Source organism: Vanessa atalanta, chromosome 17, assembly GCF_905147765.1.
Source record: "Vanessa atalanta chromosome 17, ilVanAtal1.2, whole genome shotgun sequence".
NCBI classification, from domain to species: Eukaryota; Metazoa; Arthropoda; class Insecta; order Lepidoptera; family Nymphalidae; genus Vanessa; species Vanessa atalanta.
This window is the reverse complement of record NC_061887.1, coordinates 551700-567003: the sequence shown is the minus strand read 5'-3', so window position 1 is coordinate 567003 and position 15304 is coordinate 551700. Positions and strand designations below refer to the sequence as shown.

At 38.4% G+C, this 15304-nt stretch overlaps 1 protein-coding gene across 1 annotated transcript in view; it reads right to left on the bottom strand.

Moving 5' to 3' along the window:
* Nucleotides 1-368: 368 nt before the first annotated feature.
* The window catches only part of LOC125070560 (epidermal growth factor receptor substrate 15-like 1), a 36237-nt gene continuing 21301 nt past the window's right edge, over nucleotides 369-15304 (bottom strand). Inside the window, exons 10-17 of the mRNA XM_047680473.1 lie at nucleotides 11205-11366; nucleotides 10901-10990; nucleotides 10570-10767; nucleotides 10308-10478; nucleotides 9892-10035; nucleotides 9585-9674; nucleotides 8818-8979; nucleotides 369-6407 (exon numbers count right to left, since the gene is read on the bottom strand). Of these exons, the coding sequence (XP_047536429.1) occupies nucleotides 5601-6407; nucleotides 8818-8979; nucleotides 9585-9674; nucleotides 9892-10035; nucleotides 10308-10478; nucleotides 10570-10767; nucleotides 10901-10990; nucleotides 11205-11366 (1824 nt within the window). The 3' untranslated portion in view covers nucleotides 369-5600. The remainder of the gene's footprint in view (nucleotides 6408-8817; nucleotides 8980-9584; nucleotides 9675-9891; nucleotides 10036-10307; nucleotides 10479-10569; nucleotides 10768-10900; nucleotides 10991-11204; nucleotides 11367-15304) is intronic.

Below are 15304 nucleotides of genomic sequence, written 5' to 3'. Positions count from 1 at the left end.
TCGAAAAAAAAGTTTACACAATTTTATAACTGGGTACCTCGAATTTCGAGATATTTACTTAATTTTGACTAAGATGACTGGATGAATTACTTTTTGAGGTAGAATATGATGAGAAAGTCGTATCTGCGCAGGGGGGTCATGAAGTACTATTACCAAGTTAGTATTCATAATTATTCTGATATCGCTTTTTGTCATTTTATAATCATCTGTAAATAAAAAGTAATTTTACTAAATAATTATTTAAACTTGAGTACCTACGTCCCTTGTGCGTGTAATAATGAAAAAATGCATTTATCGCTTGTTATTTAAGCATGAAGATAAATAAAGTTCATATAATAATAATAATAATAAAATAAAACTCAGGTGGATATACAGTATGCTGTTCATTTTATTATCTCAGGAATTATTTTCATATTAATATAATATCATAGTTTCATTACAATGGGTCTCAGCGGGTAATGACGTATGCCGGCACGTTGTACCTGACCGAGTTATATGACAATTCCCATTTACATCATATATTATTAAAACACACGAACAACTTTTCAATATTGACTTTGATATATTCATCGAAACTTATTCGAAAATTGTATATAATCCGTCAAAATTAAAAAGTCTCGTGTGGTATAAAACATATTTCGAGTGAATGCCGCAACAGAACACAGCCAATCAAAATAACACGTAACATTTATTTTAGGTCGTTAATAGTGCTATTAAACTATTCCTAACACATCCATGTCTTATCCACGCTCAGTTGAAGTTTATCCGTACAGACGGCAACACTATTGCGACGAGGCGTCGAGTTTATATACGTGCTTCAAAATTTACAACGACAACAAGATTGTTACAGGCGTGTAAAATTCGAAGATGGCGTTGTCATAGCAACACGCTAAATTAAAAGAAACATACACAACTCGCTTGCATACAAACATTTAACTTTTTATATATTACCTACAAGATCATATCTAAATTCGCATTATCTAGTGCATACATTTGTAACCGTAACAAAAGCTATATTCAATACGAAACGACAGCGAATTCCACATTTAATAGGTCCCTGTGTTAAGAAAATGTATAGAAAATGCTTAAATATATTAACGCAATATAAAAGCTTTTGTATTAGGGATGAATCCATGCGATATGTTTATATTGAAACATAGTTTTACATTTAAATTTGGAATACGTAATCTGGCAACATTTCAATAGAAAAAAAATATATTCATATTGCATTATCGTTGAACACACACAGGTGTCAATATTTCAATGTGTTGTTTATTATTTTGATTTGTAGAAAACTACTCTAATGATCGAATATGAATATGTATTAAAGCCTTTTCTCTATAAAAGATATACCACAAAGGCTTATGCATTACACAGAAACCTACGCAATAAAAATTATATCTCAACAATGACACAACAACGTCCAGTAAAAAAAAAAAAACAATTTAATCATACGATAATTTTAAATATATATATTAATGATATGATATTTTTATTAACTGGCAATACACGTGAGAAAAGTTTTCCGACCTTTGGTGTGTCAGTGTTGATATCCGCTACTCCGCTAACCATTTTAGAACATCTAAGTACAACACTAGATCACAATAATAATAATTAAACATTTCTATCAACGAATAACATACGAACGCCCCAGCGTTTTGATATGATAATTGTACTTTACCAATGACAAAAACATACAAAGAAATGGTAGGAGAAATATTAAATAATCCGCAAAAAACACATGTATCCTGATAACATATTATACTTTGTATATGTTATGGTATCTTCGGCCAGAATGAGATTATGTTTTTTCTCTGTTGTAGTTTTCGTATACCTTATATTAAAATGATGAGATGAAAGTTTTATGAGGACCGTTTGTGAAGGTAACATGAACGCTAAAATATAATTTTTGGAATGATTCTAGAAATTAACTCACAATTCGTTGCATATCAAAAGCGACGAACAAAAAGTCGTAATCACGAGAGAGTCAAATAAACTATTCACAGTATAAACTTCAATAAATGCGTTTTCTATAATTTACACACATTGCAACAACGAATAATAATGATAATTTTGTGATGATTCTATAATATGAATATTATTTTATTTCAATACATTTCGTTTATATGGTTAAATGGTTTCTACTAACCTACCACGATGTTTCAACATTATGATGTTGGCAGCAATGGCCGTAATGTCGCTAGTTGTAAATGAGCAAAGAAGCATAGCTTTTTCACATTTGCTTTCATAATAATATACTTATAAATTTAATTAAATAAAGTATATTTATACTTTATTTAATTTCCACCAATATAACGAACCAATTTGCTTCTATACTAGGCGCGCGGTTCCGGATAATACTGATTAGCATTACAAAGTAATATCGCCGTTTCGCTCGAGTGCAGTAAGTGCGAAAGAGAAGCAAACGCCGGCCATCTTTATTTAACTCGTCGGAGTCCCGCGCACCGTCACTACCGGCTCTGAGAATCCGCTCCTCACAGCAAGGCATATTACATTATTTTACTCTAAAAACGTCTTGTCTAAAAGCCAATTTATGTAGTATTCTTGTATATGTTTATAATGCAATTAAAAAGGTTTTTTAACTAGCAACATTCGTATTATAAATGAAATGCAAGCTTCGGTGTGATGAACGGATTCTTAAGCATCACTTAAATATAAATATTACCAAAATTACATTATTTATAGCTTTAAATACACATATACACGTCAACGTCGAAGAATTAATGTATCATTTTTAATCCGCTATCATTGAAGGTACGTTACAATATATTCTGATAACAGACACGGGTCGATCGGGCCGCGTGGACTTTGGAAGAATCAGAACATTAATATTACAATTACATAATTTATACTACAAAACAAATATACAAATTGACTGAGGACGATTTCGTCTGAAATAAATACATCTATGATAACATTTACAAAATATGAACAAGCTATAATTACACGAATTACATTAATCATAGAACACAAACGTATCATAGAAACATTTCACTATAAATATAGAAATAGATAGATTTATTCAACTGGCAACACCATATGAAATGCTACAAACATGGCGTCCACGCAGACCGATGAGCCATAAACAACAGCGCCTAAGAAAGAGATAACAACTTTTAGGATATTACCCATAAACACGTTGGTATTAATAGTTACATTATAAGTTTACATTTACATAATCACTTACCTAAACAACTAGAGGCTTGCTGAGACATACTCGTAGTAGAAAGATTCAGTGTTGCCATCGAGAAAATGGTAGTTTTTATGTCTCGGCAAGCGTGCATACTAGATTAATTATTGTACCGGAGGCGGCTTACGGCCCGTGCGCACATAAGCGAGTGTTGCCCGATGCTAACCTACATAGCTAAGCTAAAAACTACCAATTTGGTATGAAAAACATTTTTGATACAATAAGTTTAAACATATCGAACATATTTAATGTAGTAGTATAATTTAAAAGCTTTATAGACAGCTCAGACGACTCCGCTGAATATTATAAGAATCGCTTTAAACTTACTAACATATTGGGAGACGTGATACATTATTATCGGTTTTATCTCATTGTAATAAGATTCACAGTTCTATAATTTGTTTTGATGAAATGACAAGACACGAGACCTCTTCACATCCAATTTATCTGACGATTGAAGGCACCATAGACAAACTTAAGTAACATTCGTTCAATTATTGCTGATAAAATGATCTTATAGATAGATAAATAACAAGACGCTGTTTATATAAATATTATTTGAACAATCGGTGGTAAAGTTACACATAGCTGGACGATTCAATGTTACCACATCGGAAAATTCGTAAACGTATAATTTTCTTAACATGCAATTAAATAAAACGTAACATAACTAGCGCTTCGGAATATTGCATTCACTCAATCTAATATTAAATAACAAATAGTTGGGGAAGTACGAGTGACGTCACCGTGTACTGAAAACAATATTCCTCGATCTACAACAATACAAACAATTAAACAACGTAATCAAAACAAAGCACTATTGTTTGTTTTTATTTTTAAAAATCGAATTATATTTGCATTAAAAATCATGTCGAATAAAAACAATTTAACATTACCGAGACAACAAAAAATTGTACATTAAACAAAGTCTGTTCATATAAATTCGAAAACTTTTCTATACGTCCGTTCCAATGACGCCCCTGATTGATCATTATCGAAGTCGCTCCGATTTGCATCGAATGGAATCTTTGTACAAGTTATAACTATTCATTATATACAAAATAACGATAAATAAAAACATACGTAAGAACAGATATCACTCGTAAATATTATACAATCAAAAATTATAAATCGAGAATCGATTAATCGAGTTAATATCGTTTTGTGACGACATATTGAAATAAATATGTTACGATCAACTTTGAATGTATACAACTTAACAAAAGCACTTGTTGTGAACGAAATTCCATTTGGAAGATGATTTATAAACGTTTACATTCCAATTTCAAAGTCTTATAATCCCAAGTATTATCCGTAAATTAGTTTATATACATTAAAATATAATAAATATGTCAAATAAGAGGGACCCCAGGTTAACGCCTTTTTGCAATTCGCATCCGATTTTATAAATATTTTATCAATAATTAAACCATAAACGATAAAACTAAGGACTGTACATCATTTTATATATTACAAAGGTTTAGGCCATTTTTTATGAGTAATTATGTAAGTCTAGATATGTTCACTCACGAAGGACACCCCCCCTTCCTCCTTCGTTAAATTATTGGTGTGTATTGACAAATATAATATTTTTTTTTTTTTGCTATCTTTATTCATGACTTACATTAGATATCCCACGCACACTAATACATCTTATACGAACGAACGTCACTCATACCAATACACGCTGATAACTTATTGCGGAGGACGCCTTCCTGAGTGATCAGATCTCTTATCATATATGTATTCAAGACTAAGCAAACGGGACATTTCTACTAACAACGGTTTTCTGAGAAACTTTAGTCATTATACCCCGCAGTGGTGCCTCTGGTGGTTCTCTAGAAGGTAAAGTCGATTGTATTATTTCTTTCATAGTTATCGAATAAATATGGAATAAAACTTATAATTAATCAATCTTCCATATTAAATTTACCTTTCCTTGGGCACAAATGAAGCGGTTTAAAAATTAAAAAATGCTTTCTCTTTTGAATTACAGCGCTCGAAGAGACATAAATTTAATAAATTAATACTCGTAATATCTTTTTTATGTTTCTCTACTACCTTCGTTTAGCCGTTCGTATAAATGACTCGTTCGCTTAATATTCAGTTGCAAGCGATTTATAACTCAAATTTTCCCGTTTGTTCATCGAAGACTCGAGATTTTGATTCTCGATAATGACTAGCGGATTCATTCGAAAGCAACGATATACAAAATAATTCAATACCGATTCAAACGAATCCTTCGATACAAATCTTTCGAGAGTTAAAGGCAAGACTTCACAATCGGACGATTCGTCAACCGCACGCCAATATAGTCCTTACGACTAAACGACCGCTCGCGTCAACGCGCGCGGTTGTTCCCCCGCAGCAGAGACATGAGAGTCCTGGGTCACTTCTCCTGGCGCGAGATGGCCAGCGCCAGCTGCAGCTCGGCGTCCTCCTGGCGGCGCCGCGCGTCGGCCTCGGCCTGCAGGCGCGCCGACTCGGCCGCCGCCCACGCCCACTGCTGCTCCTCCGTCGGCAGGAACTCCGAACTCTTGGATTCGGTCGACTTCGCTTTTTTGTCCTTGTTTTGCCTCGTCCGGCCGATGCCTCCTATCGTGTGCACTAGCGACTTGGCGTACTTGACCGGTTTCGGCGATTTTTCCTTCTTACTGGGCAGCGTGTTCGACGGCCACGTTTCGTTCAAATTCTTCTTGGGGTCCGAACTCGCGTTGGCGTTGGCGTTGGCGTTGGCGCTCGCGTTCGCGTTGCTGTCCCAGTCGGTCGCCCAGTTGTCGGACTTGTTCGCCCAGTTTCCGGTCTTCCAGTCGCTCGCGGTACTCTTGGACGTATTCGTGCCCCACGCGTCCTGCGTGGGTTTGGTCCAGGCGTCGTCCATGGCCCAGTTGTCGTTGGGCCACGCGACCCACGCCTCGTTGTTGTTGGAGCGGGAGGCCGAGAAGGGGTCCCCGCCGGGCGGGGCGGACACGCGGCCGCCGTGGCGGTCCTGCGGGCGAGCGAAGCCGCCGTTGAGGGCGGAGGCGGGGCCGAACGAGTCCGTCTCGAAGCCGGCGACGGACGTCGGTCTCGCGAAGGGGTCGATCTTCTTGGCGTCGACGACGTCGGCGAAGGGGTCCTCTATGTTGAAGGGGTCCTCGTATCTGTAGTCTTTGAAGGGATCCTCCGTGAAGTCGAGGGCGGGTTTGCGGTCGTTCTGGGCGAACACAAAGTGTGTGAGTGAGGGGGTGAGAGGGCGAGGGTGGGGGAGCGTCGGGTGTGGGTGGGGTGGGGTGTACGCACAAGAGCCCGTCCGCCGCGTCCGCTTAGCGCTGCAATGTGGGGACAAGCACGAGCGTGTTAGCATGTTAGTGGACCGCACGCGCACGCGAGGCGCCGGCCGACAGAGCGTTACGAGTTCCGCCGGTGCCTCGTTGTGGACGTATAACAATATTCGTAAGTATTATTTACATAGAATTATTAATCATTCAATGAAAATTATATGAAAAATACATAAAAATAAATAAGAAATGAAAAATAAATATAATCGGAAAGGACGTCATGCACATACAAAGCGTATTAGCCACACACTACAACCACTACACCGTCCTACAAATAGTTGACGAGCTGTTATATCGGTACGCTTGGATATTCATTGTTACAAAAAGTGAAATAAAATATTAGCGAATATAATTTCAAACATCTAAAAATAATCGTTTCCTCCTGAACGAAATTTAACAGCCGCTGACATCCTCTAAAATTAACCAACTGAAGCGACTGCTAAAGATAATTGCTGCTGTGTGTGAAGACACAAACAGACTATGGTCTGACTCTCATAATGCGACGAGATCAGACGCGGGATCAATGTCTTTACATAACCCGAGGCGCTAAAGGTATCATCAAACTTAGTGGTAGGGGTAGTGCTTTATGCAAGGCTTACCTCCATAAATTTGTTATATATGTAAAAGATAGGCAGAAGGGGAAATAGGCCATCTGATGTTCAGTGGTCACCACCGGCCATAGACATTGGCGGTGTAAGAAATATTAACTATTAAGAGTTAAGTTATGTCCCTTGTACCTATAGTTACACTAGCTTACTCACCCTTCAAATCGAAAGTACTAAGTATTGCTTTTTGGTTGTAAAATTACTGATGAACGGGTGGTCCCAACCTAGCATAAAGCCCTACCACCAAGTAGAAAACATTCAATGAAACATATTTCATTCAACTCACAACTAGACTTTTAAAAACCCACAACATTGGAAGAATGTAAATACTTGAAATTTTAGGAGGAAAATTCTATTATTAAAAAGCGGATTTTGGTAATTTAACCTTATTGATGTGTTTAGGTATAAAGTATAACTAAAAACAGTATTCACATACAGGCAGGTGGCACTACAACTTTCTTGGTGGTAGGGCTTTGTGCAAGCCCGTCTGGGTCCCACCCACTCATCAGATATTATAACGCCAAACAGCAGTACTCAGTATTGTTGTATTCCGGTTTGAAGTGTGAGTGAGCCAGTGTAACTACAGGCACAAGGGACATAACATCTTAGTTCCCAAAGTTGGTGGCGCATTGGCGATGTAAGGAATGGTTAATATTTCTTACAGAGCCATTTTCTATGGGTGATGGTGACCACATACCATCTTGTTGCCTATTACCCCATAAAAAAATAACTTTCATTATCTTACAATACATCCAAAAAGAATTTAACGCAACTATTTTTAACTATGTTTATTTTTTATTTTAGAGGCACTATAAATCTAATCCAATTTCGAATCTAACAAATACACAAATAGCATGCAACATATAAAAAAGGTGTTAATACGTGCGAACGAAGGAATAAGATAAAAAAAAATATGATACATGCAAATAAAACGCTCGTCCCGATAAAGCTGCGCTAGGCAAAACAAAATGGCGTCGACTAATATTCAAAAAAAATCATTAAGATTTTTCAATTTGAATTTTAGTTTAGGCAGACTTAAGGGCGTTGGCATATTGAAGGCATCTCATTTTTTACTTGTATAAATGTAAGTAATAGTTTTTATTTTAATTAGTAAAATTTTACGTTCGCGTTTCATGAAGTGTTTTTCAAAAGATACCTTCAAAGCCTCGTGTGCACAATTGAGAATGGCATTATGCGCAACAGAGAAAGTAAAATAAAATAAAGAAGCACGTCGCTCTACTAATGGCTATTAAACAAACTGTATTTTAACAAAATGCCATTCTCTGTGTTAAAAAAAGGACGCGCATTCTACACAGATAAAAAAAAATTACATACATTTTTTTTTACTTTCTCTGCAGCGTAAAAAATAAAAAAAATATATATTTAGCTTTTATCTCGCAACCGCCGGCTACTCGCTTCATGCCGCTATACTAAGTCGGGAGAAGGGGTAAAATAACTTCGTGTAACACAAAAAATAATCTGAAAATCTAAAAATGTCCTTCATAAAAAACAAAAATTAAAAACACCAACGGAAACGGTCCCCACGGACCTCGTGACGGAAATCCAAATCTTTTAAATCGAGTCACGCAAATTGTTTTTTTTATTAATCAATAACTTCTCGCTGCCGGTCTCGACAGGAGGCAGGAAGTAACGTGACGTCACAGCAAACGCCTTGGCTCACCTTGTGCGGCGGCATGGGGCGCGGCGGCGCGGGGCGCGGCGGCGGCGTCTTGTGGCGCTTGGCGTTGGCGTTGGCGGCGGCGGGGGGCGCGGCGGGGGGGGGCGCGGCGCTGGCGCGCGTGGGCGCGTGCAGCACCGCGAAGGGGTCGGCGTCCCACGCCGCCTGCGCATCGCACGCGACCACTTTATTACGAGCGCATCGGTAGACCAGCCTCACTCGGCCGCTCGTTGTACGAGACCCACTCGGAAACTAACTCGCGATCTACGTGACGCTGCAGCGTTGCACAGTGACCCGCAACATTTTACGTGATGCGAAACGTGTCGCTCTGCTCCGGCTCCGGGAGCGAATGCCCGTGTCGCATCATTGATGCTGGGTTCCACATAGTACATTCCTCGTAATCGTTTTAAACATTTTAAAAAAGTAAGGCGACGCCTATCATATGGCAATGAAGCATCGAAATTATTAGAATCGTACAGTCACTCGAGCGCGGTGACGTCATTATATTACAGGTTTCCGTCGATGTATACCGTCGCATTAAATTTTACAAAACAAAAACTGAATCATAATGGAAAATATAAGGTGCTACATTTATTTTCCGAAACTATTTTTTTTAACTTCACACTTAAATGTTTCCAAAAAAACAAAATAATACTAATATTAAATCCCAAGATAGTAAAAAAAATATTTAGATAGTGAGTGGTCGAAGAACGACGAGTGTCGCAAATGACAGGCACAGAACTACACAAAGCGAGAATAAGGCGGCTCACGTCGTCGGGCTTCGGTCCGTCGGCGGGCGCGAAGGCGTCGCCCGCGAACGGGTCCGCGTCCGACGCGAACGCGTCCGCGGCGAAGCCGTCCTGAAAGCCACGCACAGTTCGTGTCATTAGGTGACTGCTCGCCCCGCGCCACTCGCCCCACCACTGAGCAATACTTTGTGTCGCTTGCTTTCGGTCAGTGACTCGGAGTAATTTCAGGCACGAGGGACATATATTACATATATATAGTGATTATTTTAAAAGTGGTAATCTTTGACTATTCACATGATGTAATTATACAAATTATCATCGTGTATACCTTCGAGTGGTTGGAGTTCGACGTGGGCGCGAAGGGGTCGTTGTGAGGGACGCTCGAGAAGGCGGAGTCTTTGAAGGGGTCGGACGTGAAGCCGCTCGAGCCGTTCATCGCGCCGAATTCGTTCTTGGAGAAAGATTCGTCTTCCTGCGAATGCAAATGCGCTCATTTGGTAGATACATCAAGAAACAGAGCTATTATACTGCGGCAGTATCGTAACCAGTGTAGTGAATGGCGGTGTACTGCGTGATGTACGGTGGTGGACAGTTTTAGGGTTATCCGTGCAGCAAAGAGTATGGTGCAAAAACAGGCGTAGTCTTATTCAATGAGGTATAAAATAAGTGTACAGTATAGCATAAAATTTGTACGTTATGCTCATAAATATGGTGCGTATGAAGCGGTGTAGGGAGTGTACTGACGAGCGCGTCGTTGGGCGTGGTCCCGCGCACGAGCTGCGCCAGCTGCTGCACGGAGTGCAGCGGCTGCAGCGCCAGCACGCCGGCCGCGCCCGGCCCCCCCGCCTCCAGCGCCTCCACGGCCGACGTGAGCGACTGCTGCTGCTCCTCGAGGTGACTTATTTTGATTTTCGCCTGTGGGCAGAGATCGCATCCTCAGGATTAACGAACGATTCGATTGACTGACAAGTTGTACGGGCACTCGGCACGTAATATCCGCGCGCACCTGGCTGACGGCGAGCACGGTGCGGCTGAGCTGCGCGGTGACGGCCTCGGCCTCGGCCTCCGCGGCGGCGGCCTCCTGCTGCAGCGCGCGCTCGCGCTCGCGCAGCGACGAGGCGGCGGCGCGGCGCGCCGACACCTCCGCCTCGGTCTCCGCCGCCGCCGCCTCCTGCGCCGACACCTGCGACCGCAGCTTGTCCACCTGCCCGATACCGCTCGTGTTTAGGGTCGAATCGTATAAATATTTTCATAACAAAGGTACTCGGTGTATCCCAAGAAGGAATATTGCTCCGCGAGAAATATTAAAACATTTCATTCGAACGGTGAACACTCACTTGTGATTTTAAATCGTTTAATCTCTTCTGCGCCTCGCCTTTTTGGTTTTCTAACTGTTTTAGCGTCGCCGTCAGAGTATCTAACTCACTCTGAAAGAAAAAAACAGTTGGAGTTAAATGACTTGAAAATTATTCATTGATTTCCAGAAATCACAGTCTAGATTATTACCTAGACTGAGTTCGGATAAAGCAATCCTCAAAAAAAAACCCACGCACTAAATCATTCCCAATGATATTTCGCAGGAGGCAAGCGGCCGGCCTAAAAATTCAAAACAACAGAATTATGAGTTAGTTAACGTTCTACCTGAAGGCTGTCCGCCTCCCCGCTCTTCACGGTGACCTCCCGCTGCTTGGCGGCCAGCTCCGCCTCCAGCGCGAGTCGTTCCCGGGCGAGCGCGTCCACTTCGCGCGCGATCGCATCCATCTCCGGGGTCGGTTGTGGGCCCAGGCTTACTGGTTCCGGTTTCTGTGAGGAACAATTTCAAAGTTATTACAATGTAGGTGTTAAATTTATGTTATAAGTCAAATCTTAATTATACAGCCCAGCAATGACGGCTATAATTTGTTTATTATTTCATAATCTAGCAGGCAATTATACAGCCCAGCAATGACGGCTATAATTTGTTTATTATTTCATAATCTAGCAGGCAAGATATTTGGCACTGGTTTTACTTATAAAACGTGTATCCATTAAACAAATTTGAAACATAGTTATTTTTTAAATTCCGAAGACGTTTCTTATAAAAAAAGGTGAAAATTGTATTCGCCAGTCAACATTTTAAAACATTATTGAGTATTCTTAAATCAAACCAACGTTAACTATCACTCTGACATTCTGTCTAGCAACGACGTATCGCTATGAATTCATCAATAATTATAATATTACTTGTCTCTGTTGATATTTCACTTGCCGTTGACATAGAATTTAAAGAAATAGTAAATAAAAAAGTTTTGGAACTGATAAAAATGCACGGAATCATGTACGAACCTGCTACTAAATTAAATAAGCAATGTGATGATACTAAATTAGAATACCCGGGTAAGTTAAATATATCAAGTAACGTTCATGGATAATAACAGACTATAAATGTTTTATTGATAGAAAACAGACGAATAGGTTTTTAATTATTAAAGTTCATTCGACGATCATTAATTAATCATTCATTGTACGAACCGTCCCCATGTAATTAATCACGTGCTGCTACTTGTTAGTTTAAAAAAATAATTGTATGGTGTATTTTTAGCAGAGTAGATAATAAATACAGATAAAGAATAGTTTTTAAGCCACTAGTCGTGGAACCAAGCGTGGTCGAAGTTGATGCTAAACCTACCATCGGATAAGTAATTTTGTTGGTCAAAAAACTGTAATTCATTTTAAAATCACTTACAATGGACGCCCAGTAATCCGGCACCCACTGTAATCTCACATGTCTATTATTATTGAATATTTTTTTTTACAATCTTCGCTTATGTATATAATGCATGATTGAGCAGGTTACAACTTGTTCTCGACGCGTTTTTTGTTTTGACGCTGATTGCTTAGTTTGAATTTGACTACATGTGAGTCTTTCTACAAGAATCTTATCTTGGATCTGTAATTTGTCGGATTACAAGATACTCTTTTGTAATAAATTACTATTCTTCGGCAGTACTCTATAATCCGACAAATTCAATAGTCTGACACTGCCCTGCAAAACATTTGTCGGATCACCGGGGGTCCACTGTATTATTATGTTCAAGTATCACTGGGGTGACGTCATCGTAGATGTAAAAAGGATGACGCGCTCCATTTTAATACTATTTAATAAACAAGCGGTGTCTAACCTACTCTAAATCTATAATAACAATCAGCTGATTTAAAAAAAGTACCATTATTGAATTATATATTTAAGATGATGATATGACCTAAGTAGTAACATTGTATATCTGTTAAGGGAATGATAAAGAAAAATTATCGGTAATATCACATAATTGGTCAAAATACTACGAATGCCTGTCACACTTGACACAGAGCTTGACAAAATCCCTTCAACTGCCGAATGAGATCGTGAGAGTGTATTCAGGTTCAGTAGCGAGGCTGCCGTGCGATCTGTGTGTGTCGCCAGCTGAACGTGACCAGCGTACATGGTTGTATGCCCAGGTACAATGATATCAACGATGACATTTGTACAATCATATAAAAGTGGATTCAGTAGCCATACGTCATTACATAATTATAAATCACTGCCGCGACTGTCTGTCTGAACGCGATAAACACAAAAACTACCGAAAAGATTTTCATACTGTTCTCATTAAAGGACGGAGTGAGTCATAAAGGTATATAATTCGTCTAGATTTTATGTAATTTGACGTTGAGTTATAGTTACATCTATGTATTACTCTATGAACATTTAATGTAGATTCTTGGGTTACCAATATAAATAATAATTGTATCGTATGTTGTAGATAAAATTAGTATCCACAATCTACATACGATACAATATTTTAAAGACGAATATTTTTATGTTAATTTTGGGTGCATTCTTCCATCGAACGGGACATCTAGACACGACAGAATATTTAGACATTAAATCAGGACAATCAAACGATCAAGGTGGAAGGAATCCGACAAGAAGGCTATACTACAACTTATGACAATTATATATTTATTTACAGTCAGCCGATGAAATATTTCACATAATAGAAGATAAAGAGACTGTCACAAGGGATATTGATTTCACAATACACTACGCGCGAATCGAAGACTCTGGAGTGTATCAGTGTAAATTAGGAAACAGTTACGGTGGCTTTGTGATGCTGGAAGTAGTAGACGAAGAGCTTTTCAACATCGTTAGTATTGTAGTTTAGGAGATTAACTATAACCCAGACTTTTAAAGAGGATATTAATATTATTTAAAAACAGACGATCTATACAAATATTATAAATGGTAAAGTAACTCTGTATCCTGTCTGTATCTGTCTGCCTATTGCTCTTACACGACCAAACCACAGAATTGAATTTGATGAATTTGTTATAATGCAAGCTTTAATTCCAAGGAAGGTAAGACTAGACAAGACATAAGCTAGACTTTTTATGACTTAAACCTGACGAAGAACCCTAAAACGCGAGCTAAGCCACGGGCGAATGCTAGTAATATATAAAATAAAGAACATAGTCACGTCATGTGGTAATGGAAATTTGACCAAGCGATATTAGACGTACTAAGATTACAAAGTCCTACGCCATTATTGCTAACAGTTTGAAAACCATACATTTTATAGTATATTTGAAGCCTTGAACTTGCACTAATATTTAGTCCCAAATAGAATGTATGTTTATATATACTTCCATGTTTTACTAATTTCATTTAAAATATTAACATTATTCAGGTAAAGCCAGAATCGTCACGGGGCCCTTATCCGTCACCACCGGTACGAATAAGCCGCGACCTTGTCGTTTTTACAGCTTGGTCGGTTTGGAGCGAATGCAGCCGATGTAACTCGGTGGGCAGACGACGACGATATGGCATTTGTTTTGTAGGAATTATTGACTCTGACAAGGTATTTAAAATTAACTTGCATCACTCAGATGTACTAAAAATTGGTCTATGAGGCTATACTGAAAAGGTATTTACTTCAGTTCGTACATTACATACTTCGTAGCAAACATACTCGAAGCGGAAAGCCGGTTTCCTGTTGTAAGTAGGTACAGAGATTATTTTAAGATGTTTTACTTTAAAGTAATATAATTATACGAATAGTTGGACACAAAAAAACCTTTTATTCAGAATTTAGAAAGGTTACCGAATTTAAACTAATCATAAGATACATATTCAAATATTTCAAAATACGTTCGTTCAATAAATCTCCCGTATAACTATTTGTATACATTTATGATATCGTTTTTGCATTGTTACATTTGTCTAGGAAGGTCCTTATAAATGACACAAACAACAATTGCTATTTTACGAATTTTTATATAAATACATTAACGAAACTACGAACCATTTCATCAATTTTAGGTGACAGAAGATTCATTCCAAAATCTTCCAAAAATTATCGTTGATAACGAGACGAGTGAAATCTTCTACGGTAATATTCTATCAACTTATATGTTAGACGAATACGTAAAATGACAGTTCATAAATAAAACTGTATTATTCTCACTATAAACACCACACAAATGATTCGAGTTTCAATACTTAGCAAATGCATTTCAGAAGCAATTTCACGGTAATTTTTCGCACTGCTCTCGTATGCATTCGATGCACTGACGACCTACATTTTTTAAGATAACCTTGGCTAGAAAATAACATCGTAATATAAATAATTTACAAAACATTATCAGTATGATAAAAAAAAAATGCGAGTGAACTACAATTGTTAATTTATTTGAAACGGAGTTTTACTAAATTTCTATTAATT